The following is a 27,551-nucleotide window of genomic DNA, read 5'->3' as shown; positions in this document are numbered from 1 at the left end:
AATCATATCTATTAGATGTCTGCACACACACACACAACTGTGCAAGTGCAAACGTTTCCCCAACCATTTCTTGTCACAGTATCCTTGAATACAACCAACAAATTCAAGTAAATACATTTAACAGCAATGTCTCAATTAATTCTGTTGGAACAATGGCGTATCTTCAGAATTTTTTACACATCAATTGCCTTTTATCCAATTCAACACACTACAGTAATGACTGTAGGGCCAGCAAACTGGTCAAACGTTAATCAAAAATGATGTTATAGTAGCCAATTTCTCAAACTGATAATATCACCTTGGAGATCTAAAATCTGTCAAGATCAAAAATCAAAAAGAAGGTTTTCGCTGTTACTTCAGATGTTTTAAAAGTCTAATACGAGGGTTATATTCCCATTTTTGAAGTACAATTGAGTACAAACTTTCTTCATTTTTCAAGGTGACAACGGTAAGTGAATATGTATTACGTAAATATGGGATCTATGCCTGCAACTGCACTTCTCACCTGTCAGCAGAAAGTGCTTCTACTTGGACACAGGCACAGAGACCCGTGGCTAGCAGTAACAGTGTTTAACACTGTAATTTAAACAATGGACAAGGAGTTAATTGTAATATCTATCCTTCTAATGCCTGACAATAGCAAAAAAAACTGCGAGTTACTCCAGCATCATTATATAGCAGTTCAAGGACACCTGGATTAAAATCCTTCATTATCAGTGTGAAAATGGTGCAAAGTGGAACAAACCTAACAGCATTTTCTCCTTTCTTGTGTAAGCAGAACACATGCTGATGGACTCCCCTGCTTTGAGCAACATCTTACTTACAACACAGAGGAACTCCACATGGCAACCTTGATTTGGATTAAATGAAGGAGGACCCCCAGAGGCACGTTACGAGTTTTCAATAAGCTAGATATTCATCTGAGAAACTATAAATGGCTTTAAGCAACACAAAGATCTGAAAACAGTTTCTCCTGAAATTACGACATGGGATTAAAGCTTGTATATTAAATACTAAAAACAACTGCTGGCAATAAATAAATTTTAAGAAATCTGTACAGGTTTCACGTTACTTTTTTTGTAACAGAAGACTTTGTTGAACCAAATGAGACAAGTCCACTTCTCCACCCTCACTACTTACCGACAACCATTTGAAATTCATCAAAAACCACATTAGGCGGCTGTCATATTCTAGCAGAACACCTCAAAATTTCTGATTCATTGGCAATTTTTGATGATGACAAGAAGCCACTTGTATTTTAAATAAGCATTGAAAGAAGTATATAAATATGAACCTTGGCTTCCAATATATAATCACTCCAGCACTAGTACTAAGCTAAAATCAGATAATCAACTTATTTCAGGTCCAGTTTGCTATTTATAAAGTTCTGAGACTACATACACTTCACTTTTTTGAAAGCTATCTGATATGTGGCTTAGTTAGTCACACTGATATTTTCTAACTTACTTGAATTTAGTGTTTGACGTGTTTTGGCACTTGTGCAATATGCTTCAATGACTTTAAGAATTTGAGCATCTTCTTCTAAAGCAGCTGTACCTAGAAACAATGGAGAACAACAATATTTTAAAGACTGGTACGTGTTTCTTATTACAGACTAGGCTTGGTAAACCATGTTTGTTTAAAACTAAATTTGAGACCGAAGTTTAGTCTAGTCATACCTTTAAAATTCTTGATCATTTCAAAAATCAAACTTCAATGACTGAAAGTAACAGTGGAAAGAGAAATGACTATAAAAAATATAATGCTTTAAACATCGTGATGTAACAGTATAATCTGTGAGCCAGTGCATCAAGGTTTATTTTTTGTCATTTATTACTGTGACAGTAAAGTCAACTCTCCAAAACTTTGTCAGGATTGCCTGACAAGCTAAACAGTGAAGAAATACCTTGACTCTGTATTGTTTACCTATAGCTCAAGAGATGCAGATACTCTAAAGTACAGGTTCCTTCTCTTCCAAGACAAGAAGAATAATTGGATATTTTTGTAGTTAGAAAGCAGCACCATATCATTACTGCAGTAAACCAAATATTTCACTTCTGAAATCAGTACTGAGAGGGCACTCGGCTGAAATGCCTTTCTTTGGTTTGTCTGCTATAAAACACAAGCCTATTTATCAGTAAGCTTTAGTTTTGATAGAAATCCTTCAATGGAAAATTCCTACATCTCCACAAACTCGAACAGCCTTAAGGAGCACTACCGTAGAACTTAAGCTTCTAATTGCTGACGCAAGGATGGAGGAAAAAAAATCTCATTTTAAAGGTAAAGTTTCTATTTATGCCTGATAATTAGGCTGATGAAAACAGCAACTCACCACACGCCATCTCCTACAGCGAGGAATAAGAATGAACTAGTAAAAATGCCCTTTCATATTACGGAGAGCCATAACCATACTTAGCTACAAAGGTTTTGAACAGATTAGACAGATTTAAATAAAGATGCGTTTTATTTGGTCAATTTATGACAAACTTTTAAAAACCATTGAAGGGAATCCTGTTTAAAGGAAGCGTGAGCCAGATGACAAACAAATATGCAGAAGCTTCTTGTAAACTATAAACTTTATCAGAAAAGAAAAACACACCCAGAGATTCATGGAGTACATGAGGGCCATGACTCACACACATATGCACCACCTGAGCCTATACACAGACATTCAGTGTCCATGTAATGCTGAGATATCAGAGCTTGTTACTACCTCAGCTCTCACTGATACTTTAAGAACTCAGTTAACTTGGGTTTCTATAACCCAGACATATTTCTAATCTAATCTGAACAAACAGAAGCTCCTCCACATATTTACTAAAAGAATATACACATGCTGCACACAGAATGCAATGAGGCAGGCCTAAAAGACTGTAGCAAGTATCAGAGACATGACTAGAATGGACTCGAAACAATGCAAGACAACAGACAACCAATTTACTATCATTTTGTAGCTAAACCTAGTTTTCTTTCTTATGCCAGTAACAAGATGAAAACTAAGGAAAGCCTGAAATGCTGTCTGATAGAAGGAGAGGCACTGCTAACAATAACATACTGTATTCAGCACTCAAGGTACACAGGCCTAAGAAGCTCATGAGCAAAGCACAGACGCAAAAGCAGAAGTTGGAATAAAACATTCTGACCTTCAAGTGTGGACATCAGCTATTTTAAACGCCCTATCTTTTACTGGCACAAGCAATTGGATCATTCATTCACACAAATTTACAAGGCACTTCAACAGCCTACATCACCTGACCTAGCCTGCTTGTCTGCCTCAGGACCAAGCACCTTTCTCTGACCACACAGGAGCTTGCAATGACTAGCTCTCACAGAACATATCTGATTATATTTCAGGGGTTTCCTGTAGGTATGGTAAAGGGAGGACAGTTAGACTAGATGATCTTATAGGCCCTTTCCAACCTTATGATTCTATCAGAGGGTATGAGTGCCATCTAAAGCAAAGGTACCAAAAACAGTTTCTGGTGGGAGTAATAACATTATCCAAATGGTAGAAGTTAAAAAAGAGTTTCTAAACATACTGAGATTAAGTTTACAAGCTATTTAACTGCTATTTAGAAAAAACAACACAGTACAAGTGCTGCTGATGTACCCATAACTGAAAGTAAATAAATTTCTGTGTACCATCCTGCTATTTCTGCCTTTGTCCCCACACTTATTTTCCCCTCTACATACACACGCTAACACTGGAAAGCAGGATGTCTCCTACCTAGCCTTGGATAAGTTCCTGTATTCTGTAGTCAACTGTATGACTCTAGAAAGCTACTTAATGCTGGTGTGATGTAAGTTCCTAAGGTGAATAAAAGAAACAGTCCTCTGTAGATACCTACCCCTCTCTCCCCTGCCAGGGAAGAGGAAACCAGATTGTTTAGAGTGTACATCTAACTTGAAAATAATTTAAACTAGTGTTAACTCCAGTCTTTGTACTATGCAGACGCTTATTCAAGTCTCTTACTTTTTCTCAGTGCAAATTCTTCATCTGATGGCTTCCGTTCTGGCTTGCGTTTGGGAAGCAGCTTTTTCATGGTTTTAGGGCTCTTACTTAAATCCTGTGTGGGGAGAATTAAAAAGAAAAAAAAAAAGAGTAGAGCTTCTCTAAAATATTTCAAAGGTTAATTTCTAAGATGCACAGCACCATAATTCAGTTTACTAATATTCTTTGGCACGTGAGCTTTGCCTGAATCAGCTCGTTTCCTTTCTAATTTCTCCTCCAACTATACACCAAGTTTGATATTTTCTCCGTTCTGTGAACAGAAATACACAGAAAAGCTGCTGCAAAAGCATGCAGACTGGAGCAAAAGAAACATACAAGCATATATTAGCACTTTTTTCCATTAACCTTTAAGGAAATGACCCATTTAGTTTGGCTACTTAGAAGCAGGTTAAAAAAGGACCCAAAAAAAGGAAGCTGGGGAGGTTGTACACCTATATTCTTTAAAGTCAGCATTTTTAAACATTCGGAGCTTTGTCAGAACAGACCTACAGCAAAAGAAATTCAGCTACAAACAGCATTTCTGCTCTAAATGCAGTCATGCTAATTTAGAGAAACAATGCTAACTTTGAGAAACTGCTAATTTTAGAGGAACAAAAACCAATATTCTCATCTACCCCTTACCTTACAGGTATGAGCCATCCTCTATAAAAGTACAGAACAAGAAAGTAAAAAGGTGAATGAGCAGGACAGACTGGAGATGATGAAGACAGACTGAACACCATCATACACTAAACACCTGATGAGTAAAACTTAACCATATTGGAGAATGCAGTGCCATATATAAAAGACATGAAAACAGTTTAACTTGCAAAGAGACTAATATGTAGTCATGCTAAACTGGAGAACCCCTTGTAGCAACCAAGCCCAGATACTAAACATCTAATTGAAGGCCACCTATCACTTACATCCTGCTGCTTAGTGGATATACAAAGTGAGGGAGGAAAAAAAGTCAAAAATGTCACAAATGTACACTCAGCACAAACAAACAAACAAAAAACAACCACACTGCACTGTGTTGATCCCACAGTTTAAGAAGTGTAACTCTGATCTATTGGAAGGTGTCCCTCCCCATGGCAGGGGTTTATAACTAAATGACTCTTAAGGCTCCCTTCCAACCCAAACCGTTCTGTGATTCTATGATTCCAGATTTATTACTCTTTTTGGGTTCTGTTGTTTTGTACTAAATTTATGAGAATGCATAACAGAAAAATACCAAACCTGAAGATATCATGACACACAGCATTCAATATTCTCCTCCTTATATGCAGTCCTTCGTACATAAATCTAATAGTTTCTCTAGTATTTACAAAGCCACACACAGTGCAATGGAAAGACCAAATTAACGTACCCCCATCACTGTATTTCTCTTAAGAGCAGATTCCTGCTTCGTCCCATATGCTAAATAAAAACTACAATAGCACCTTAAAATCTAAGCTGTGAACCAAGAACCCATTATACCAACACAGCTGTTCAGAATGATTTCATACTGCACTTTCAAGAACCATAAGATCTAGCTGCTCCTCAGCATGCTTAGCAAGCAACTCTGCAGTAAGCTGGGATGATCAATTGCTAGTTTTTGTTGGATGTTTTTTTTTTTAATTTCTTAACAATACAAAGTTAGAGAAGAAGTGGAAATACTTGGCAGGGAGGAAAAGGTGTCAGCATACACTCCTAGCAAACCTTTGTATCTTCTGAGCCATGAGAATAAATGTCTACTTGAAATGAACAGCTTTTGTTGTCCATTACCACTGAATCCAAGCTAGCTCTTAATACACCTGTATACAAAAATACGCTTCAAACTGTAAAATGCTGGTATGTGAAAGAGCTGCATTTCTCACAGTAGGCAGGCTACACAGTAATATTTTACAGCTGTTGCATCTCACCTCTTTGTAACACAGTGCTGCTGAAGGCCGTAGTGGAGGAGCAGGCCGTAAACAGCTCAGACTCCAGGGCTTGGGTGTTTTAGGAGGTTCCAGAGGTCCCCAGTTTATCGTGGTATGTGGAGTCCCATGATGTGATGGATGAGGGAGAGTGTGGTATGCAGGAGTCAGTGGTATCTGCTTGCTGTCCGAGTGCTTGCTGGAAGGCGTTACTGGATGGGAAGGAAGCTGTCAAAGACAACAGTTGTTGGAAAGGAAAGTAAGCATGTCATCATAAAAGGAAACTATCATAAAGAACCAGTGAAAATCTCTTACCTCGTCCCTCTGTCTACTACTGAAGAGTTTTTAACATTTTAACACTGAACTATTATTTGGAGAAACTCAGCATAAAAACATTTTGTCTAACACAGAGAAGGCGTGCAGTAGAGAAAGATCAGCTACAAGCAGCCCAGCTCCCACTTCTTTCACCACGAAGGTCAGAGTTAAATTAAGATCCATTCATATCAACTCCAGAATACAAAAGATGCCAACAAAGGAAATTGTTTCTCCCCAGACTCAAGTACATCATCACCAGTTAAAACCCACTGTTCTAAGGGTACTTAAAAGATGATGACGTACTATTTAGCCAAAACAGAAGTTATGATAATTGCTTTTACTTATTTAGCTATTAAAGTATTATACCAAGAACATTCTCCTCTTCCCTTGTGCAATTAAAAACAAAATGATATTTTGAAACAAACCATAGTTGTAACATATAGTTTTTGTTACTAATGGCCAAAGAAAATGCTTAACATAGCAGCACATTCACCAGATAAGCTAACTCTGTACACACTGCTTATTTGCTTCTATGCATAAAGCGCTCTCTTACTGTGTGAGATGGCACAGAATGAGGTTTAATGGTGGGATTCCCAACAGTCGTGACTTTGGTTTGTTTCTGCAGGTGATCCACCCATTCATGCAAATCTTGCTGGTTGTTACATGACACTAGTATCCTTTCAATCATAGTTCCTAGGTGACAGAAAAAATAAGACGTAGGAGCAACTTAGTCAAAGTGACATGATAACACAGATGCACATTTCATAAAACATTATATTCCTCAATTACTATGCAAAAAATTCAACCAGATATTTTGGAACAACAGCAACACGTTTTCCCACATGATAACATGTCTTCCAAGTATTTATTCCTCCATGAAGCAAAGCAATTCTACCTATTCTTCTATCTTTGAGTATTAAGCACAGTTGTTATTATAAGTAATAGACGTAATGGTTAGGTCCACCCTCAGCTCCAGAGGGTGAATCCAGTAGCTACATACTTCTCCATCTTTCCCAGAAAAGCTAACATATAGTCTACAATGTCACTCATTAGTTCGAAAGCCTCAGTATAGGAAAAATCATAAAGTATTGTTCAGAGAAGGTCGTAAGGTCAGTCAGAATCCAATACGAAAGATGAGGCAAGAGTCACATGGGAACACAGCGGGAAGATTTTACCAAGGGTTACTACTTCAGTTTCTTCAGTTAACTCCATTTTAACCCATCACGTCTCTCATCTGAGGTCAGCTTCACAGCTATTATCTCAGAAGAACAAGTACCATCAACTGCTTTTTCCCTCCGCCTCAAAGCACTGATGTGTTACACTGCCAGCCACTTGAGAGACTCAGTATTACTTCACTGAAACACCACCTGCTTAGAGGCAGAAATGATCCAGGAAACAAATGAAGGTATAAGTCTTCACCATGAGGATTTTTGCTCCAAAAGTATATTCCTAAGATTCTGGCTTTTTTGGGCCCAGGGAATTAAGTTACATGCTAAAACAAATCACTAAATAGACAAAAAACATCATAAACAAGCACTACTGCAGTCGTGAACAGCAGAGCTACTGAAAGCCTCTCAGTAAACAGACTGACTGTTCCTGAAGGAAAGATCTTGATTAAAGCTCCTCCAGACTGTCTGAAATTGCTTTCCTTACAGAGAGCAGCACAGTCCAGTAAACAGCAAATAAAAATATTTATGACTAGTACCTGATATTTCAAAGGCATTTTTATGATTCTCAGTGTCTTCTAGCTTTGTGATAGTCATTCCAGTCATTGGTAGCTTCCCCTTAACAAAACAAAAAGGCAGTTAACAGTGAAGTTAAACCCAAAATGCACACACACACAAATTACCAAGTAAAATATATGCAACTTAAAGTTCTTATGGCACACAAGTGCCATACAGTAAACTGGCTATTACACAAACACATGCTTATGGGTTTAACATATTTTCAAATCCACAAAGACACCTTGTAACAAAAGTTTTTAGGTCAAACATCTGCAAATAACACCTGTGACTTTAATGAGTCTATCTGATATCCACACAGGGTACAAATTCATACAAATGTAACAGCAATCATCCATCATAGTCTCAAGTTCTGGGAACTGAGACATTCAGGGTCATCCATGTTACAAGATCAGAAACAACAGTGACTGACCTGAAAGCATATGTCTGCAAACAGATTTTGTTTGTGGTATATTTAGAAAGGAAGATTTCATTGAACAAATCCATCAATTATATACTGAAGACTTCCATCTCCAATATCCCCATCGCTATCAAATTCACTCTCAAATATATTAAGAAAACAAACCTACTCTCATCTTTTTTTTCCAGACTTGTTGGGCTTAAAAATCAGGTTGGGATAACTTTCTGTCCCTTTCAAAGCACAGAAGAACAGGTAAAATGTAATACAGTCAGGATGAAAGGCTTTACCAAAAATGCCATGTTATTAAGAAGTTCTTTAAGACAGATTCTTTATTCTCTTACACAGAAGCACTATTCAGAACATGCTGGCAGAAGTGCAAATGCCACATGTTGAGGAATTTTGGCCCCAGAGAAGGGGAATTCTTATTTTATTTTTGTTTTTTAACTGACTGCAGGATGGACAAAGGCTTCTTACAAGCTGAACTGAACCCACTTGGTGTTCTCTATGCACAAAACACGCTCGACCACAAGATACCACATAAAAGGTTTTTTTGCTACAACATTTCCAATGAAGGAATCACGGTAGTGTTATATATTACAATACAGCCTAAAATCTGTTTTTCAGTATTTTGCTGGTTCCTGGACAACACAGCATAGCCACACTGAAGTGTGGTGCAAGAACTGAAGACACAAGCATATCTGGGAATGAACCAGGCAAGAGACTGACGACAGAATAATGATCACCCAAGCCACATGGAAACCAGAAGTATAAAGATACAGAGAGAACTTGCATTGTCTTTCCTTTCAACAGACAACTGTGAAGCCCTCTTGCAAAACACTGTTCGCACTCCTGACAACTTCCACTTACTCCTACTAAATACACTTCCCTCTGGCTCACATGGCAGATACCAGCACTATGTCCCAGAACACCTAATGTCTGCTGACACTGAATACTCAGAACTACACAGAGAATATACTGTAAAGTCAGAGAAGCCGCAGCTTACACCTAAACTTCAAGGATCAGGAACACTTTTCTCAATTTATGAACATGCACCAATCAGGAAAAGAGACATAAAGGCGTAAATCAGGCAAAGATGCTGCCTTCAAGGACATTGTTCCTTTTGGAACAACTGAGGGAGTTGCATCTTTCATCTGCTCATGTCCTACTTAGGAGACAAGGACCTCAAAATATCTGGATAGCACATGCCATGCAATCCTGACACAGCTCCAAGCCTCAGGCATGAGTGATTAAACAATTTTGCCTTGCTATGAGAATGAAGACATTAGGATTCAAGGAGTTCTTAGTGTTCAGGAAACAGAAGTCACATTAGAACTTCAGAGAAATAAATAGTTTAGTATTCAAGAGAGGGTTGGGCAGTAAATACTAAGAAAGCATCGTGAACATATTGAACAGATGCTAAAAACAAGTGCATGGAAAACTGCTTGTTTACTGAACAATGCTGTGCATCTGAGGGGCAAAACAGGACAGCAGAGGAAGAAGGAGTATGCAATGTAAAATAGGAGGGCAGAGTTAAGCCCGACAGATTAATAGTTTAATTCTGTACTGTGTGTTTCTTAACACAAAAATTTAGAGTCAGTTGCCTCTGTAACCAGTGTACAAAAGCATCTTCCTTCACTGAGAATCCTGGCTGTGCTACTTGAGATTTAGTGCTCACCTGCCTTTCCTAGTATCTTTGTCCATCCACATCACGATAAAACACTGACCAAAGGTTAATTACGAGAAGCACAAAGCTAACAGAAGCTTGATTATCTAACTGAACCACCTAACACAACACAGATAAATTCAGCTACTACAGAAAATGAATACAAAAAGTGAACTCTGCAATTTAATTGCTCCTAATAAAGTCACACAGTCTGTGACTAGATACAAACAACCATGTAGGAATCCCAACTGACAAGGCTTCAGCACTCCTGCGTGGCAGATGAATCGCTACTAATGAAGAAACAGTTTTTTTTTTGTCATTGCTTTTAGTTGTTTTCTCATTTGCTTTTTATTATAAATAAATGATCATTTCTTGTTGCAGAAGCTACATTTTCTCTTTCTAAGAGTAGAAGTTTAACAATCCAAGTCTTCAAATGAAACACTTTGGCAAAAATACACGCCAGCATTTACACAGATGTAAGTGTATTACCTTACCTGATAGATGAACCCACTCATTCTCGGGCTTGCAGACAACATTAACAAAATGTTAGGGAAGAGAAGAAGATACCTTTCATTCTTTTCCTTATCAGAGAAAAGAAAATGAAAAAGTAAATACAACATCACGAGGCCCCTCTCCCTTTTTTATGCTCTGTATTATTTTAAATGATAGCAACATTACAACTCTATAGTTATACCACAAATACTTGCCCTTGGCAAAAATTAGACTTCCATAAGAGGTGTAGAACAAGTGAGAACTGCTTCATTTTCTATTTGAAAACTACTAGTAACATGCCTATATTCCTTCCTTTATTATTTAAATAATTGATTTTACAGCTTGGGTGAAATACGTGCCTTGTTTAATTTGGTAACGCCCAATTTGCTGATTTCACTGAATCCAAGGACGTTAAAAATAAACAGATGCTATATACAAAACTTGACTGGGCACTGTTACTATAACATCAAGACGTTTGTCTCTCAAGTATAAAATCAGATTTTCACAAAATATCAGATTAGCGTCAGAATTAGAAAAAGATGAAAGTAACAACGCTTACATTCAGAATGGAAACATCATTGCTTTGTTGCCTTCTAATTTGATGGTTGCATTTAAGATGAGCATTAGCACGAAGTTTTGATTTTAATGACAAAAACATTCATTTTCAAAGTGACTGTTTCAATTTCTAACACCTTTACTATTCTTATCAATTTTAAATATTTCTATTTGTTTTCCAGCCTTCACAAATGCAGACATCATTTAAAAGACAAAAAAGCAAATGCTTTTGCACAAACCAAATTGGTCTATACCGAGTAAAAAAAGCAATTGCTGCACAGAAACTGACAAGACTTCGCTACATTTGGCATTTTAATTGTAATGAGAGTTTGGTGTGGATGTTTTTATTTCCCTTTAACACAAGATGCAGCAGTAAAAGATGCCCTACTGGTAGGTTTTTGTTTTTAAACAGCTAACAAATTATCTGATCAAAAGTTATCTGGTGACAAACTTTGAAGAACTCAGTTGCAAAAACACTTTCCTCTTTCTTCATATATATGGGAATCGTTGTTCTAAGGGAGGAAACTGATTGAATAAGGTTGCAATACAAAAACTCGCAACAAGTTCAAAGCTTAATTGATTATACAGGAGAATAACTTATTGTTAAACCACATCGCTATCTATTTACAAATGAGAACACCTATCTTCAAGCAGTTTGTTTCTTATTTTATAGTAAAAGCCTTAAATCAGTGCAGAATTATTTTATTCTAAATTAATATAACAAAGTATTTCTATTTCTGCTACAAAATGATTATTATCAATTTTACTGCAAAAACAGAAAGGAAGACTGACAGTAAAGATGAGAAGAACATTACCTCACTTCCAGCGCACTGAATCATGACCTGGGACATGTAAATCACATTGCCAAGTGTTTTAATATCTTCTCCCTCCCAACAGCGGATTGCTTCTGTTAGTATTTGTAGTTCAAGTTCCTTCCGTTTCCGTACTTCTTGACATTGTGCCTAACAAATAAGATACGAGAGAATATTTTTGCCTCAATTCTACCAACACGGAACAGAGCTGAGGGTAGAAATACCACTATATATTTACTATCATCATTGTAGTACACAAAGGACAGTACCTACATTTGCAGCATTTTCATATATTGCTACTACCAGCATTTCCCATAAAACTAGTCTAACTTCAATATTATTTCTTTCTTTAATAGACCAACTTCAATTACAAATTGGTGGTCACATCCTCGTTTTTTAAATTTCCCTTTCCTTTACATTTTTATACTTGTAACAAAAAACAGCTAGGCTGAGCAGGAAGAAGTAATGCAGCTGTCTTGAATACACATAGCTACACACAAAATATACTTGAATTAAAAGAGACTTGTCAGTTGTGCAAACTGAGTAAATGCAACCTTCTGCTCCTATTTCTGTTACACTTCCTGCCAATCTATTTCACTAACTGTACTCCCAACTTATCCCACTTGATTTTTTTCCTCAAGAAGTGTTTCCTTTCATTTGTGAAGTGCTCAGACTCACGGATCCTCAAACCTCTTCTGAACATGGACAACAGTAAAATTTCTGCTTTAAAATGTAAAAAAAACAGGAAGTGCCTCCAGAGTGCACTGCTAACAGGAAACACAAAAATTTACTGTAACTGAGAATGCAAGAAATAAACCTGTTGCAGCTGTACTTCTTAAATTTAAGAGTTATGTTCTTCAGAATTAAGATCTATTGTCCTTTAAATGGCAATAACAACTCATCCATCCAAAGCAGGCTTATTATCTTGATTATTTAAAGATCCTATATTCCCAGCCTCATTTGCACTATCCCCACTATTACTTCTCCCCCAACTCCAGCACAACTCCCCTAGAATGAATGCACCTTCGTAAAATCTCAGAAATATACTCAAATGTTGTAGCCCTTCTTTAGGTCACAAGTGCAAATAGAAAGGAAAATGAAGCACAAGTAAGAGAGCAGAAAGATGCAGAATGCCTGCACGGCTCTTCCATCGATAGCCTATTTGCAGTAACTCCCCAACAACCTGCAGTTCTTATCTCTGATCACAAACTACATTAACCTCCAGAATCCCAAAACTTTCAGCAAATTTTCTTATACAGATGTGTACAAAAAAGTTTCATATTTTAAAAGCAAGAGGGATTAAACCGGAAAACATGCTGCTGAAAATATATGTGATCTATTTTTCATTCCTCTTACAGAAAGATTTTTGAAGGCTGTCATGGATTTTTGAATATCTGGACGATCTGGATGATAATCCTAAAAGCAAGGAGAAAAAACACAGTAAAAAAAAAATTCAGTTTAGTAAAATAATAATTCAGTTTTAGTAAAAATAATAATAAAAATGCTTAGAGGCTTAACTAAAAACAAATCAACAATCCCATAAAATAAAAGCTTTTAGACCTATCTGTTCTCTTTCCATAGCCTTCCAATTCAAGATATTGGTGGTTTTCCTCTCAGTAAAAGTGAAATAGAACTGTTGTAGACGACTCTTTTGTTTAAAATAGAGTCAAGGAAATTTTACAGGTCCTTCTGGACACATAAAATTGCTAACCAACTTGAGCTCCTAATACAAAGTGTATATTTTAAAGGGTTTTATTTGGCTTGTTGCCTTTCATTGTAAATACATCACACTCCCTAGATACTACAATGTCACGCTGTCATTGACTGACAAACCATGTGACTCAGAGTATAGTTTCTATTTCTCTTTCTCCTTCACAGCTCAGAATCTAGCGTATAAGATGAAAATGCAGAGACAGTTGATCTTCAAACATCTTCCCATGGTGGAAAGATCATTTCTGGACAGTGTTCAGTAGAAGTCAAGATGATGTGTCCAACTGGTTGAAATCCTAACATGAAAAGCAGCACTCCTACAAGATAAAGTTGCCTCAAGTTGTGTACAGTAGACCAAAAAAACAAACAAAAACAAAACACAAACATCAAGTCAATTGAAGACCCTGCAAGACTGTTCTAGGGGTGAAGGTTGGCTTCTCTGTCTAGCTCTACTGTAAACATTTAGCTTTCTCAGGAAGTCTTACTGCACCACCTCTTGAAATACTGCAGCCCATATCTCGGAAGGCTGAAGAAAGAGGAAACAAAGGTAATTTGGGGTCCCATCATGTTTGACATGTACCTTTAAAATAATTGATGTCAAATCATCATTAAGCTGGAACATAAATGCTGATAAGATATACCTCCATGTGCCTTTCAAGCTCTTTGAGTAACGTGGGGTATTTATCCAGACGCATAAAAGGTTTGCTGAGGCCCGTGGTCAGGACAAGGATCCCAGGACTGTTGGCACCTTTCACCTCCATGAATTCTCCTAGCTCCTCACTGCACACACAAGATATTTAAGCAAAGTAAGATCAAGTTGCTAAGAATATTAATGTTAAATTAGATTCTTCTCTTCAGTCATTCACACGCCATGAATTCTGCCAATAAAAGGTTAATTCAAATTAATTAAAAAATAATAATTCAAGAATTTAAGTACAACTTAAGAGATGTCATCATTTTGTTCTTGTATTTTGCTTAACACAGAGACATCTGTCAATCTGGGTTCCACCATACATTCAGGAAGTAGAGATAGGATTGCACCCACCATTCTAGGGGACCGATGCTCAGAGATAGCTCTTAAATGACATTACACTCAAGCAAAAGTTGAAGAATAAAGCCATTTGCACAGTATTTTATTACTTACCTCTTTGTCCTAAGAAAATGACATCTGAACTTAGAGGTGGTTTATGTACATAATGGCCAGGCATAAGCTAGTCAATGGCTCTATACTGAATCAAGTGCTGAATCAAACACTGCTGTTCTTAATGCAGCAAGCACTAATGTGAAAGCAGAGAGTTCCTTTAGAACCTTCTTCCTAACACATTTCAGTGTTTAATGACCTATCACACATCCAAGGTGCTAGTGCAATCTTGGTCATTGGATCAATTAATCAGCAGCCACACAAATTGTAGATGATATCAGGTACTAGTATGCAGTCTATCCTCATGAGCTACAGTTTCAAGGTGGGTATAATTACATAACGCTTTTTGACATCGGTATTAGTTCAAGAAACCAACACTCTCCAAGCATCATGAATTGGTATTTCCTCTACCCAGTTTTTCATATTTGGATCAACTGACTTGCAGCACATCCCTTCCAGTTGTTACATAAATTCTTATGTTGCTTTGCTACCTTTTAATGGAATTAAAGTTGACTCTGCTATCAGTGAAGCTTATGTTATCTGTGTTCTCTGCTTCCTTATACAGCAGAGATTTCAGGGAAATAAGATAGAGGACAAGTTGCTACTGGTCATCTAAACATAAAAAAAAGAAGAAACAAAAATGAAATCAGCCTTCTCCTTGCAGAAAGGAAGGCACAGCAGCACCTGAGCTTATTTCCAGGCTTGAGAAAACACACATTGCAGAAGTACACGCATGTCTGAATATAAAATCTAGTTAAGAAAATCCAGAAAGCTACTCATGAAAAAGAAAATCCTTTTTGCATTCAAGCTATGCCATTCTACTCAACTGCAGATGGAGCTGTTAGCGTTTTGAGCAGTTGTTACTGTAAATTAGCTAGTTCTCAAACAAACCCCTATACTATCATGTGATAATCATTAAAATCTTTTGTAAGTTATCCTGAAAATCATTACTTTCAGCTCATTAACAACAGTACTTCCTTGTAAGTCAAGGCTTAGAACACTTATTTGCCTCCCAGGCTATTTGCATAGTCTTACTTTTCAAAGCAAGCCTTTGCCAGCCATCAGGTTAAATTCGTTTGAAAAGAGTAAATAAACTAAGAAAACGTAACTGTTAAACAACTATTTGCAGTAAAGGAGGGATGCTTGCACATTATGGTCTCATTAACAAAATTCTTTCATTGAAGCCCAGGGTAACAATCTGGGAGGGGCAAGATTCTCCAAACTTAGGGTACAGTGTTTTGATGTACTGAAAAGAAAGCAAATCTTGATCTGTTCAGCTCCCCTAAGGAAAAAAAACAGTCACAGAACACTGCTATAATACATAAAAATGCATGGGTTCAAATAACAGTGAGCTGTGCCATGTAAAAGCACTGATTAAGACAAAACTGACCCTGTCTACCTTCCCACACCACAAATCCCTTCCCATTTCAGGACTGACACTTTTATTAGCATCTCCTATCCAAATAGATAATGAGAGCAAACCAGGAACAGAGGTCTTATCATGCAGATATATCATCCCCAAAATCTCTCTCCTTCTGACTACTGCTTTCTTCAGATTCAAAGAACAGAAAGTACTTTTCTTATTTGCCTTTAGTTAATTGGTATTTACTTACCCTACCTCGTTTAAATACACCAATACTGCTTTTGTATTACCACCTGGTAGGGCACGACCTCACATAACCTCCATCAGAGGACACCAGGCCCTGGCACTTCAAAGTGTGTTTCTGCACTTCTGAACCAGAAGTCAAGAACGCAGACCAGGAAGTTTCTCAGCGCCTTCTTTGTAATGTCAAGTTGTATAGGGAAGGGATCAGCACACCAGAGCACCCAGGAGGTAGTCCTCCCTTCTCCATCACTTGCAAGCAGAACATGTGTGCAGCTCCAAGTCAGCCTGTGACGTGATCAGATTTTAGCCAAAACTCAATGAAAACTTCTTATACATCTGAATTCTCCTCTGACTTAAATTTAGATACAAGAAGCTTAAGAAGACTTAAGGACTTCCACTCATTCTTAGGTTGGTTTACAGGGTCGCCAGCTACTCGTTCACCCAGGATTTACAGCTGATTCCCTGGAACATCACACTGACCACCTATGGTGTGGTGCACATCCTCTGCCTCAGACAAATGGATGGTGCAAGGTGACATTGGGGGGGGGGGGGGACAAATCAGGGCACCACAGCCAGATTCTACACAAAGCTTTACCAGAGCTCACCTGTGAAAGCCCTTCTGTCACAGGATAGATACAATGCTTTACATTTCTATTCACTCTGCACATACCATTGATCATATACCATTATGTTGATCCATCTTGTTTTTAATTAGTTCTCCCTGTAAGCAGCCCATAACCCCTTATCTATTATTATTATTTCGTTTTCTCTTCAGTAATAGATGCCACAAGAACTAACAGGAAATAAACAAACTCACTCTTTGCCTTTTCTTTACTACAGTCTGATGCAGGCCCTGCTGCCTAACTTTACAAACTATTTCTATTCTCATCCCCACTTCAGATAGACATACATGTCTATACAAACTTATTTCTTCTCCAAAATATCAGTGCATTTTATAGCACAAGCCAACCATTGATTCCCTCTCATTCAATATACCATCATTCTTTTACCTTTAAATTGCCAAGACACAAAAATCTCTACTCCTAATTATTTTAGGCTATCTCTATTCTGCTGCGTGCACACAAATCTATCATATAACGGCATTTGCTGATCTATCCCACCACACAATGCTTATTAAAATAAATACATATTTCATTAGTTAATGCCTCGACAGTAGGAGGAACACGGTGGCTACCAACTCAATTTGACCCACATTCATATTTCCTTTGCTTGTCACTGTGCCTTTTCTTTCCAACCTCAGCAATGTAACACAGATGCGCCAGAAAATGGCGGGGTGGGGAAAAAAGCTCAGTGAAGCCTGACAGGTGACTACTTTGAAACCTGAAATAAAATACAAACAAAATCTTCTCTGCCTACTCTGCAACCCTTGACTTTAACTGAGCGACTCTACCCTTAAGTGAGGTTACAGCGGTTGCCATGCAAGCCACTGCTCTCCAGCACAGGAGACTATTGTTTATTGCCTCAATTTTAATCACAGCGCAAGAGCCTACAGAGCAAGTTTAAACCTCAGCTCACTTCAAATGTACACAGCGTCCTGAAAAACTCGCTTAACAATTGCATCACCAGGAAGCCTTTTTACACAGAGCTGTGTTAAAAGGTGCAATTAAAACTGAATTACGCAGTTTCCCTCCTGACGTTCCCAAGAGGACAATGTTTTCTTTCATTCACTTCTATAGGTCGCTCTGACAAGTTTCTACATGCTCACTTGCTCAAAGTCTAAAAGGAACATGCACACACACTTAATAACAGCAGCCAACGCTATGCTCAAGCAGCGTGCTGGTGCAGACCCTGGTACCTCCCTGGCTCAGGCTAAACCAGCCTCCTATCTCGACAGGTACATGAACAAAAAGAAGGAAATCATTTTAGCTCAAAGCGACCGTCCCTCATTTATTCACAAAGGACAAAAGCGACTCTGAAACATAATGGAAAGGTTTGCTTGCCATAAAGTATGGGTGGGTTAAAACACTGTTTGAATACGACAACAGTTCACAACTGTTTCTTTAATTAATAGCAGCTTAAAAACATCCACATTGTTAGCTTAAGCGCACAGCTGCTCTGAGGAAGACAATGGCTCTTTCATGTCACAGTTTCAACTGATGCTTGTAAGTACCACCTTCCTAGTCAGTCTATACTAAAGCAAGCCCCGGCCCACAGTTAAGCCGTATGTTATTTTTGTGGGTTTTGTGTTATTTTGTTGTTGTTTCCTTTTTTAATAAAGAATAAAAAAAAAAAATAAAAATCAATCTTGCTGAACAAGAAAAACTTTTTAACTGTTAAATCACCAACTGAGTCAAAACTGCCTACATAAGTAGCTTTTCAGAAAGAAGCAGACAAGATTTCTATTCACAGCCTGCATCTCTTTACAGAATAAAAACCGCTGTGCTTCAAATCTCGAGCAGAAGAGTTCCCCCTCCTCTCCAGACTAAAGTTAGCTCACAGCAAAAGATATTTTAGAAGTCCCCGTGAAAAGCGTCTTTAAGCCATATTAACATATTCTAATCTCACTTAGCACAGCTGCCTTGAAAGCTGCAAAGCGGACTGGGGGGAGGGAAGAAAACAAGTTCAGATGCGCATACAGTAGCAGAAAGAAAAACACATCCCAGAACTCAAATGTAGTTTTAAAATCACAACTTACACTTCCGAAGTAGGTCTCTGTTTGTAATAGATGGAGCATGAGCTATCACTGCTGAGGGGTCTGAGGACTGCACACAGGCACCGCATTTTGAGAGCGTTGCAGCACAGCTCGGCTCAGCAACCCCTCAAGTGCTGCTTTCAGTTCCCAACTTCTCAGCTGAGCTCCTCACTCAAGGACTGCTGATCAGCGTATGACATCAGCCTGCACACTCGCAAGCTCAGGGATGCACATAAATGGGGGAGGCACAAAGAGTTTTCTGACTCAAGCTGATCTGTATTCCACGCTCCAGTTACACGGAGTAATTGTGATGTTTCAGCTTCAGAAACTTCCTTCAGACTGCTAAGCCAGTGATGCAAACACACAATATACGTGGGACTTGTTATCTAAGAAAACCAAAGGATCTAACAATATTAATATTTGAACAAGCGGAGTGCTGCAAATAGCTCCCAGCTATTCCTCTGGCTCAAAACTTATTTGGCAATAAAAGCAACAGACATTACTGATTTGAAGCTTCTTTTTGAGCAAAATATTTGTCTTTCAGAAATATTTTTCTTCCACATTGCCTAAACAGTGCCATGTTTACTCTAAATCAAAGTCAAAAAAACCCACACCAGTTTCCCCCCAGTAATTACATATTTACTACTAATTACATTCTCTCCATATTTATTAAGAAGAGTTTCATAAAGAAGAGTTATAAGGTCCAACCAGTCAAGTGAGGCTTTGAGAGTACCCCCCCACCCACCCATTTTGCGTTATCCACCTTCCAGGTAGTTCTATACTTCCAATATTCTTTCCTTTGTCATTTTGGATATAGACTGCAAACATTCCCATCCTAGCTGCTGCCTCCTCTTTGTTGGACTCTGCCTCTGCACTGAACTTTATGGCTTCTGATCTTTCCCAAGGGTAAGTAACAGCTCAAGTTCTTGGGACTCCTCACTCCTCTGCAATTACTCATTTCTGTACTTTGCATCCAACCGTTTCGGTTGTTTGGCTTTTTTTATTGGCTTCCGGGAAATTCTGTCATGTCTTAGGTTGCTCATCCTGTTTCTTCTCTTACTAGAAGGCAAGCGTATTTCTCTGATCAGAAGCACAAATGACAAGTAACACTACTTAACTAAACATCGCCCTTGAGGTGGTACTGCTTCGACTGATTCTCTCCAAAAATAATACAGTGTTATTGCAGTTGATCACCCAGCCTTGTACTTGAACTGGGATCTTCAAAAAGAACTATGGGATAGTGAAACTGAAATCTCACACAATGCTGCCAAAGAGATATGACCGATACAGAACGCAGTAAAGAAAACAGAGGTCATTTACAGTGGCACCACAGCTACTGCACCTTCTCTACTGAGAAGGGAACGTGGACAACACAGAATCTGCTCATATTGCTCCAACCCTAACAGAAATCACACAGAAAAAGATTGCTGCTTTTATTGTTGTTGTCAGAGGCAAATAACTTGGGAAACATTTAGCTGTGGAATTTGAACATCTGCATGGACTGTATTAGGTTTCACTCCTACTTCTGCGTACTCACGCACATGTAAGTCTCTTTCCTATTCATTTGAGTAGTTTAGCTATTAATAATTAACTTAAGGGAACGAAAGATGTTTGTGGCTTTGAAGGTCTGAAGATAAAAAAGCTCATAAACAGTAATACAGTGATTAATCCCTTTCTGTTCTATACACATACATGCAAACGCATACACGTAAACATGCACAAACACCTTATTTTCTACAAAGGAATAAGACTATTCGCGCTTGCTTTTAGATAGAAACAAAGGCAGTGAAAAACATGAGGCTGGCATACACATGGAATAGCATGGGGGGAAAAAAGTCATATTCTGGTGCCTGGATGAGGTACTATGAAAGATGGTTTAGTGGCTTTGTGGCAGCAATGGTAATGGGAGGATGGTTGGACAGGATGGTCTTGTAGGTCCTTTCCATCCATGTGATACTATGATTCTCAAGTAGAGATTTTAAATCTCAAGTAGAATTGTTTAAGATTATTACTATTTATTTATAAAACTGCTGTTCAAAACTATCTTTTCACTACAAGATCAAAACAATTCTGTATACGTTAGTATCAGTTTGTATGTGTATATACATATAGTCCAGGAAGTGATATGAGATCTTCATCAGTGGAATACTTCAATGCAGATGACTGGCTTACAGTAATTTTGATATCAGTGATCTAACTGGCTAAAGAAACAGCGCGGTTAACGCTTCAAAATGATAACACCTACAGCAACCATCCAGATTTAGGTTTGTTTTTGTGAGTTTAATAAATTACATGGATTTAATCAACTACAGAAGTTACTAACTTTGTGATTTAAGAATCTGACTTAAAATGACCTCCTAGTTTTTCTGTACAGCGTGTTTCAAAGTTAAGGCACATGGTCCCTTTACAAAGGGCATAGAGTTTGTGGCAAGAAACAATATGATACAGATAAGAAGAACTTACGTTCTACACTAAACTGCTGTAGACTGTTCCTTTTTCCTCACTCTAGAATACCACTGAAAAGCACAGCTGTTAGAAACACAATATTCAAATCTAAGAATTGAAACATTTCTCTGTCATATTTTTATTAGCATTAAAACACACAACCATACCACAGAAAGAGCAAACAAATGATCATTTCTTAAAAGCCCAGACCTGCTTATGAGATCCCTGGAAGATCTCATTTCAATATTAATCAAATATTAAACGCATATATCTGTTTCATTACTATTACAGTCACAACAAACCTCAAATCTCACAGTAATTTTTACAATGAAGTTTATGAGGGATGTTCTTATAAAATAAAGTCATTTCAACTCCTTAAACAAGGAGACAGTGCTCACTGCTTTCATTTTCTCTGGGCTTTCAACCAGTTTATTCCAGGCAAAAGTGTCTCCCTTGTCTCTACATTTAAAATTACGTAACTAAAAGGTATCTCATAGATAACTTTTCAGTACCAAAGAAGTGCAGGATGGTTTAAAGCCATTTTCTAACTTCAAGGCAACTGCCTCAAGCAGAAACTCTCATTGAACTACATGCTACCCACAGCACTGACAGTCAACAAAACTGAAAGTTTCAGAATAATAAAAAAGAGGTAATTAAAATAATAATAATAAATTCACTTCTTTTGACTCATGCATTTGTACACAATAGCATTAAACAGAGCTGTTTATCTAAACTCCTTCCCCCTTGAGCTATCTCCTATGAACAATACAATTGCTGTGAGCTCATTCCCACATCTGCTTGACTCAGTTACCCCACAGTACTGACTCCAGAGCTTGACATGAAGCTGACCTTCACAGATCAGGAGGCATTTTTTGCTTAGGACAACCCAGGCCCAAAGCAACACAGAGGAGATTTAAATGCTTCTCTTCGCAATTTGGGAAGCAATTCACTTACCTCCCTCACATTTTTATCACTGTTTCTCAAATACAGCTTTTAGAAGACAAAGGTTTCTAAAAATTAAGATAATCCTTTACAAATGCCTCAAAATCTTAAATGTTATGTGCTCACTTCACGATCACTTGCCACCTCCCACCTAGAGATTAAAGCCCTGATCTCTGTATGAAAAGAGCATAAGGGCACGAACAACAACTCTAAACTTAAGATTATTTTAAAAGAACAAGCCTGAATCATCTAAACATTTTAGCATTTACTGATAATGGTACTGAAAATAAGCCATGTGCTAGAAAATGTCTGAAAAAAAACACAAAAAAGCAAACAACAACACCTGAAACAGCTTAAAAACGGCCTAGATTACAATGTGAACTTGCAGTTCTATTTTTCAAAGCAAGGTAGAACAAAAGCTTTACTAATGTACATGATAGCTCACAGTCTTCAGTAGCCAGCAGCTTTCGGATTAGTACTATTACAGGTGTCACAAATATGATACAAACTGCTGCTGTTAAAATCAACTGTGAGTTCTTAGAAGAATTTAGTATCATAGAAAACAAGTCCATTACACTGCTCCTTATTTAGGCAGAGTTAGGAAAATTAAAATACTTTTACTTTGGTCCAACACATCAAGACAAAAAAAGAGTAAAAAGCAAAAAGAACAAATTAACCTGCCAGAATGTGTACTGTTTCTGATCGTCAAGAGAAGGTCATGGTTCCATACTGCATCACAAGCAAACAAACAGCATCAAGTTAACAGCTGTTGCAGCATGTGCTCATCAGAATACACAGTGAAATTCTGTGAAAGTAGACTTCAAATCAAATTCCAGCCTCAACACTCCATCCTAGAGGTGATTCTGGCTATTTTCTATGCAAATTCAAGGTCAGTTCCAAAGCTGTGTGACTTCTACATTGTTAACTCAGCATCCTACATCTTACACACAAGAAATACAAATAATGTGAACCTGAAAAGCTCACACTCCTCATATTATTCAAAAGCAAACAAAGGGCATATCATTGGGCACCTCAGTACAGAAAGGACATTGAGGTGCTGGAGTAGGTCCAAAGAAAGGGCAACAAGGCTTGTGAAAGGCTTAGAGAATATGGCCTGTGAAGAACAACTAGGGGAACTGGTGATGTTTAGTCTGGGGGAAAGGAGGCTGAGGGGAGACCTGATTGCTCTCTACCAATATCTGAAATGTGCTTAAAACGAGAGCAGGGTTGGTCTCATCTCCCTGGTGACCAGTGACAGGATGAGGGGAAATGGCGCAAGTTGAGCCAGAGTAAGTTTAGGTTGGATACAGGAAACACATCTTTACAGACAGGGTTGTTAAGCACTGGAATAGGCTCCCCAGGGAGCTGGTGGGATCACCATCCCTGGATGTGTTTAAGAACCGTTTGGATGTGGTGCTCAGGGCCATGATTTAGCAGAGGGCTGTTAGTTAGGGTAGTATGGGTAGGCTGTGGTTGGACTCAATGATCGTTAAGGTCTTTTCCAACCTGAGCAATTCTATGATTTTATTATTCTATTACAAAGTTAAGTACATGCTAACAAATGCACAGACTAAGGTAAGTTACAATTAGTCAACTGCATTAAAAGCCTCCCAGTAAACAGCTCAATTATACCTAATACAGACTTTTTTTTAATCTTAAAACCTTAAAACGAAGATGACAATGAATACAGTTTGTTTTACATATCTAGAGTTCAGTACGTGCCTTGTAAATGGTAAAGTTTTCTGAACCAATAAGAAGCTGCCAAAAATAACAGGCTGGCCACGAGGACACAAACCAGCTTCATGCTATGGGCTTATTTCTCTTCCCCAGACAAGTTCTACTATACCAAATGCATGTCAATCAAAGACAAGTCTTTACAACACAAGTACCTGCTACACACTTTTCCTGTATAACTCTTTGAAGACCATGAGGTAAACATACCTGTGTTCTGTGAGAACATTTACTGCTGATGGATGATTGGCACAGTAGGCAAGGTATAAACTTTTCATTTGCGACATCAAATTTAGAAAACATCCTCCAACCCTCTGTTGAGCTTCAGGCAACCTAAAAATGAAGGAATAAAGCTGTTATAGTAATGAAAGGTGAAGGAAAAAAGTTAAACCTGGGCTAAACAATATATTCTTGTGAGTTAAGTCCACCCAGTTCATATGATGTTAACCTCTTTTTATTACTATTTTAAATGGACAGGTTTCTCTGGGCATCAGCCAGTAAACAACAGCATCTTCTTTCTTCTTTACAACTGCAATCCTGTATTTGCCAGGCTTGGTTACATCCTCCATCCATACATAGACATAATATGACATATTTGTAAGACAATCACTCAGCTGGCCTTTTTTAAGAATTAATCAGCATATTTTTAAGGAGCTTGATTTTTACCCAGCGCATCTATTGTTACTATCCATGCATACACCAGGCCAAGTCTTGAAATGAATATTACAGCATTTCAGCAAAACTGGATCAAGTAAGCAAGAAGATCTTCTCTCTACACTTATCAACAAATACAATGTGCTTAAAATACTCATGAAAATACCATACTATGCTCTGATAGAACAAACAGCCAGTTACATTGCAACTGCAGGTAGTTTTCAAACAATCATCCCTCATCTTGCTTTCTAAGCATCATAAAACACCTTTTATGGCTCATTTGCCACAAAGACAAAAATGCTGCTTTACCCACCAATACAGAAATACTTCTTGTAACTCATACTTTGTCTTCCGTGCTAGAATGGGCTACACCTGCTAAGCAGTAAATTTTACCTTAATCTTTTTGTGCAGAAGAATTACTTTTGCTGAACGAATATAACTAACAGTAGCGTTAGTTACTTTAGGAAATAGAAATACTTTGTAAGTGAAACAGTATTTAGAATAAAAGGTTCACAGTCTTGGTGGACCTAATTGGTTTTGATAATGTTTGTCAGAAAGATACACGTGCATGTTATCCATGTCAGTGATGAGGAGGTGAGGACAGGGAAAAAAAAGAGTATGAATGTGCAGCCTGTTTTTCAAAGGGTTGTAGCAGAAACTGCCATTTCGAATTGCAGTAAGAAAACATTTGGAGTGTAAATAACCACGGATGGCTGTATCACAACAGCTTTGAACCTGAACAGTCTGCAAAAAGCTTGAACTCCAATTCTGCATCTATATCTCATATGTCTTAAAAAATCTAAAGAAATCTTCAACTTGAACATATACCAATGGGAAGAAGTATGAAGTCTCTCTAGTCTTGCTTCCTTACTGCTACACTGTGATTCTCAGAACTGATCATTAAAGTATCCGTATTAGATCACTTATGTCTGGAAGAATGAATCAGACTAACAAGCACATAGGGAAGGACGGATGAAAGTACTTTCTTATTTTTAAACAGGGGAACCTCCACTTGAACAACTAGGCCTCTTCAAGAGCAGGACATACATATAGGTTAGGTTAGATATCAGGAGCAAGTTTTTCCACACAGAGGGTGGTGACAACCTAGAACAGGTTGCCCAAGGAGGCTGTGGATGCTCCATCCCTGGAGGAATTCAAAGCCAGGCTGGATGTGGCTCTGGGCAGCCTGCTCTGGTGGCTGGCAACCCTGCACATAGCAGGGGGTTGAAACTTTGAGGTCCCTTTCAGCCAAGGCCATTCTATGATATGAACCATAGTTGATCACATAACCCACAATGAACTTACCCAGAAGACAGTGTTTTCAGCAATCCTAGATTACAGTGCTTGTCTGAGATACTTTGTCTAAAACAGTGTTTTAATTTCCTTTATACATTTCCCTTTCTTGCATAAAGGCTGCATTTCTTAACACCAAGTGTTAACACGCCAAGCCTTTAACTCATCCTGCCAACAGGCTCAAGAAAACAGGAATTTTTGCTGTTGTTGTTATCTAACCACTCTTCTGCATTCTGATCACACTGTCATTGCTCCTTTCGTCAAAAGTCAGGGCCCATATTTTATTGTCTCTAAATTTTTATTTCAAGAGAAATTGTTAGCATCAGACTTAACAGGACAGCAGCTTCTGCAAGCATTTAGGGGAAACCAGGGGCATTCCTCAGTAGGCTGAGGGATGTTATTCATACAGCCATCCTAGCAGGATTTCCCTTCTAGCAGCCAGTCTCCTTTAATAAACCTAAGCATGAGCTAACAATACATTCTTCAAGCAATAGATGCAGTGAGAATCTCAGACTCTGTAGACATACACAGGGAATACAGCTCAGCATTAAACAGTAAAAGGCCCCAATGATCAACTGCTAAAAATGGTAAAAATTGTTTCTTCATACTGTATTGCCTGGGGGAGGGAGGGGAAATGTGAATTATGGCTTCTCACATCACACAGACATCTGTCTCTCCTCAGTCTGCTGTTCTTTTAGCAGAATGAAAGATCGATATTATTCTCTCTCACATGCTGCACATGCACTGTAACTTTATACTACAAACTCTTTGCTGAATTAAGATAATTAACAGACTTCATGAGGGGGAGGCAACTCAATCCCTTCAACTTTTCAACTACATACATTAATGGAGAGCATTCTACTAATTTTACAGGAATAATTAATAAATTATCTGCATTTCCTTTAATGGCCTGAAAAACATCAATTTAATGCCTGTCACTACATCATACAAACCTTCTGGTAATTATGTGTTTTAATTCAATAAAGAGCACAGTTTTATAATTTATTCTGATGTTGGCATCTAAATATTCTCTCATTTAATACCTCAATTAAAAAGGAATTGCAAGTATAAAAATAGACATAATACAGGCATATGTATACACAGATATATTTAAAGAATGAAGAAAACTTAACTTATAAGAAAGCCAAAGACAGGTTTAATTTCATTTACAGGATTTAAGAACACTAATAAGGCCTGTACAGCATCTAAATTACTGAGTAATTAGTGTTTTTTGTTGTTCTATCTGATAGATACCAGCTCTGTTCCCCAGATTTAAAATGGGTTCCTATCACTAAATAATTTGAATGCAGTAAGAAAGAAGACAACTTTGTTGCACAGTCATGATTATTTTTCAAGATCAGTGATCACAACTGGACTAAAGCTTGACTGGCAGCCAACAGAGAAATAGCAACACTACAGAATCGTATCCTGTGTGTTCTGAAGTTTATCTTAGCTTTTGCACCGTTGACCTTTACAACACCACAGTAAACGTTGTTGGAAACTGA

The 27,551-nt window shown here is 37.9% G+C and overlaps 1 protein-coding gene across 12 annotated transcripts in view; it reads right to left on the bottom strand.

The window, feature by feature from the left end:
- The window catches only part of ARHGEF7 (Rho guanine nucleotide exchange factor 7), a 135,975-nt gene that overhangs the window by 16,588 nt on the left and 91,836 nt on the right, over window positions 1-27,551 (bottom strand). For all 12 annotated transcript variants that reach the window (XM_072343685.1, XM_072343619.1, XM_072343626.1 and 9 more), the window contains 10 exons: window positions 24,310-24,432; window positions 14,223-14,361; window positions 13,228-13,287; window positions 11,875-12,021; window positions 10,507-10,593; window positions 7,913-7,991; window positions 6,761-6,900; window positions 5,896-6,120; window positions 3,974-4,067; window positions 1,468-1,557 (listed from right to left, as the gene is read on the bottom strand). In XM_072343685.1, the coding sequence (XP_072199786.1) occupies window positions 1,468-1,557; window positions 3,974-4,067; window positions 5,896-6,120; window positions 6,761-6,900; window positions 7,913-7,991; window positions 10,507-10,593; window positions 11,875-12,021; window positions 13,228-13,287; window positions 14,223-14,361; window positions 24,310-24,432 (1,184 nt within the window). The remainder of the gene's footprint in view (window positions 1-1,467; window positions 1,558-3,973; window positions 4,068-5,895; window positions 6,121-6,760; window positions 6,901-7,912; window positions 7,992-10,506; window positions 10,594-11,874; window positions 12,022-13,227; window positions 13,288-14,222; window positions 14,362-24,309; window positions 24,433-27,551) is intronic.

The sequence above is a fragment of the Excalfactoria chinensis genome, chromosome 1, assembly GCF_039878825.1.
Source record: "Excalfactoria chinensis isolate bCotChi1 chromosome 1, bCotChi1.hap2, whole genome shotgun sequence".
Classification (NCBI taxonomy): Eukaryota; Metazoa; Chordata; class Aves; order Galliformes; family Phasianidae; genus Excalfactoria; species Excalfactoria chinensis.
The sequence above is the reverse complement of the archived record's forward strand: the minus strand, read 5'-3'. Positions and strand labels throughout refer to the sequence as shown.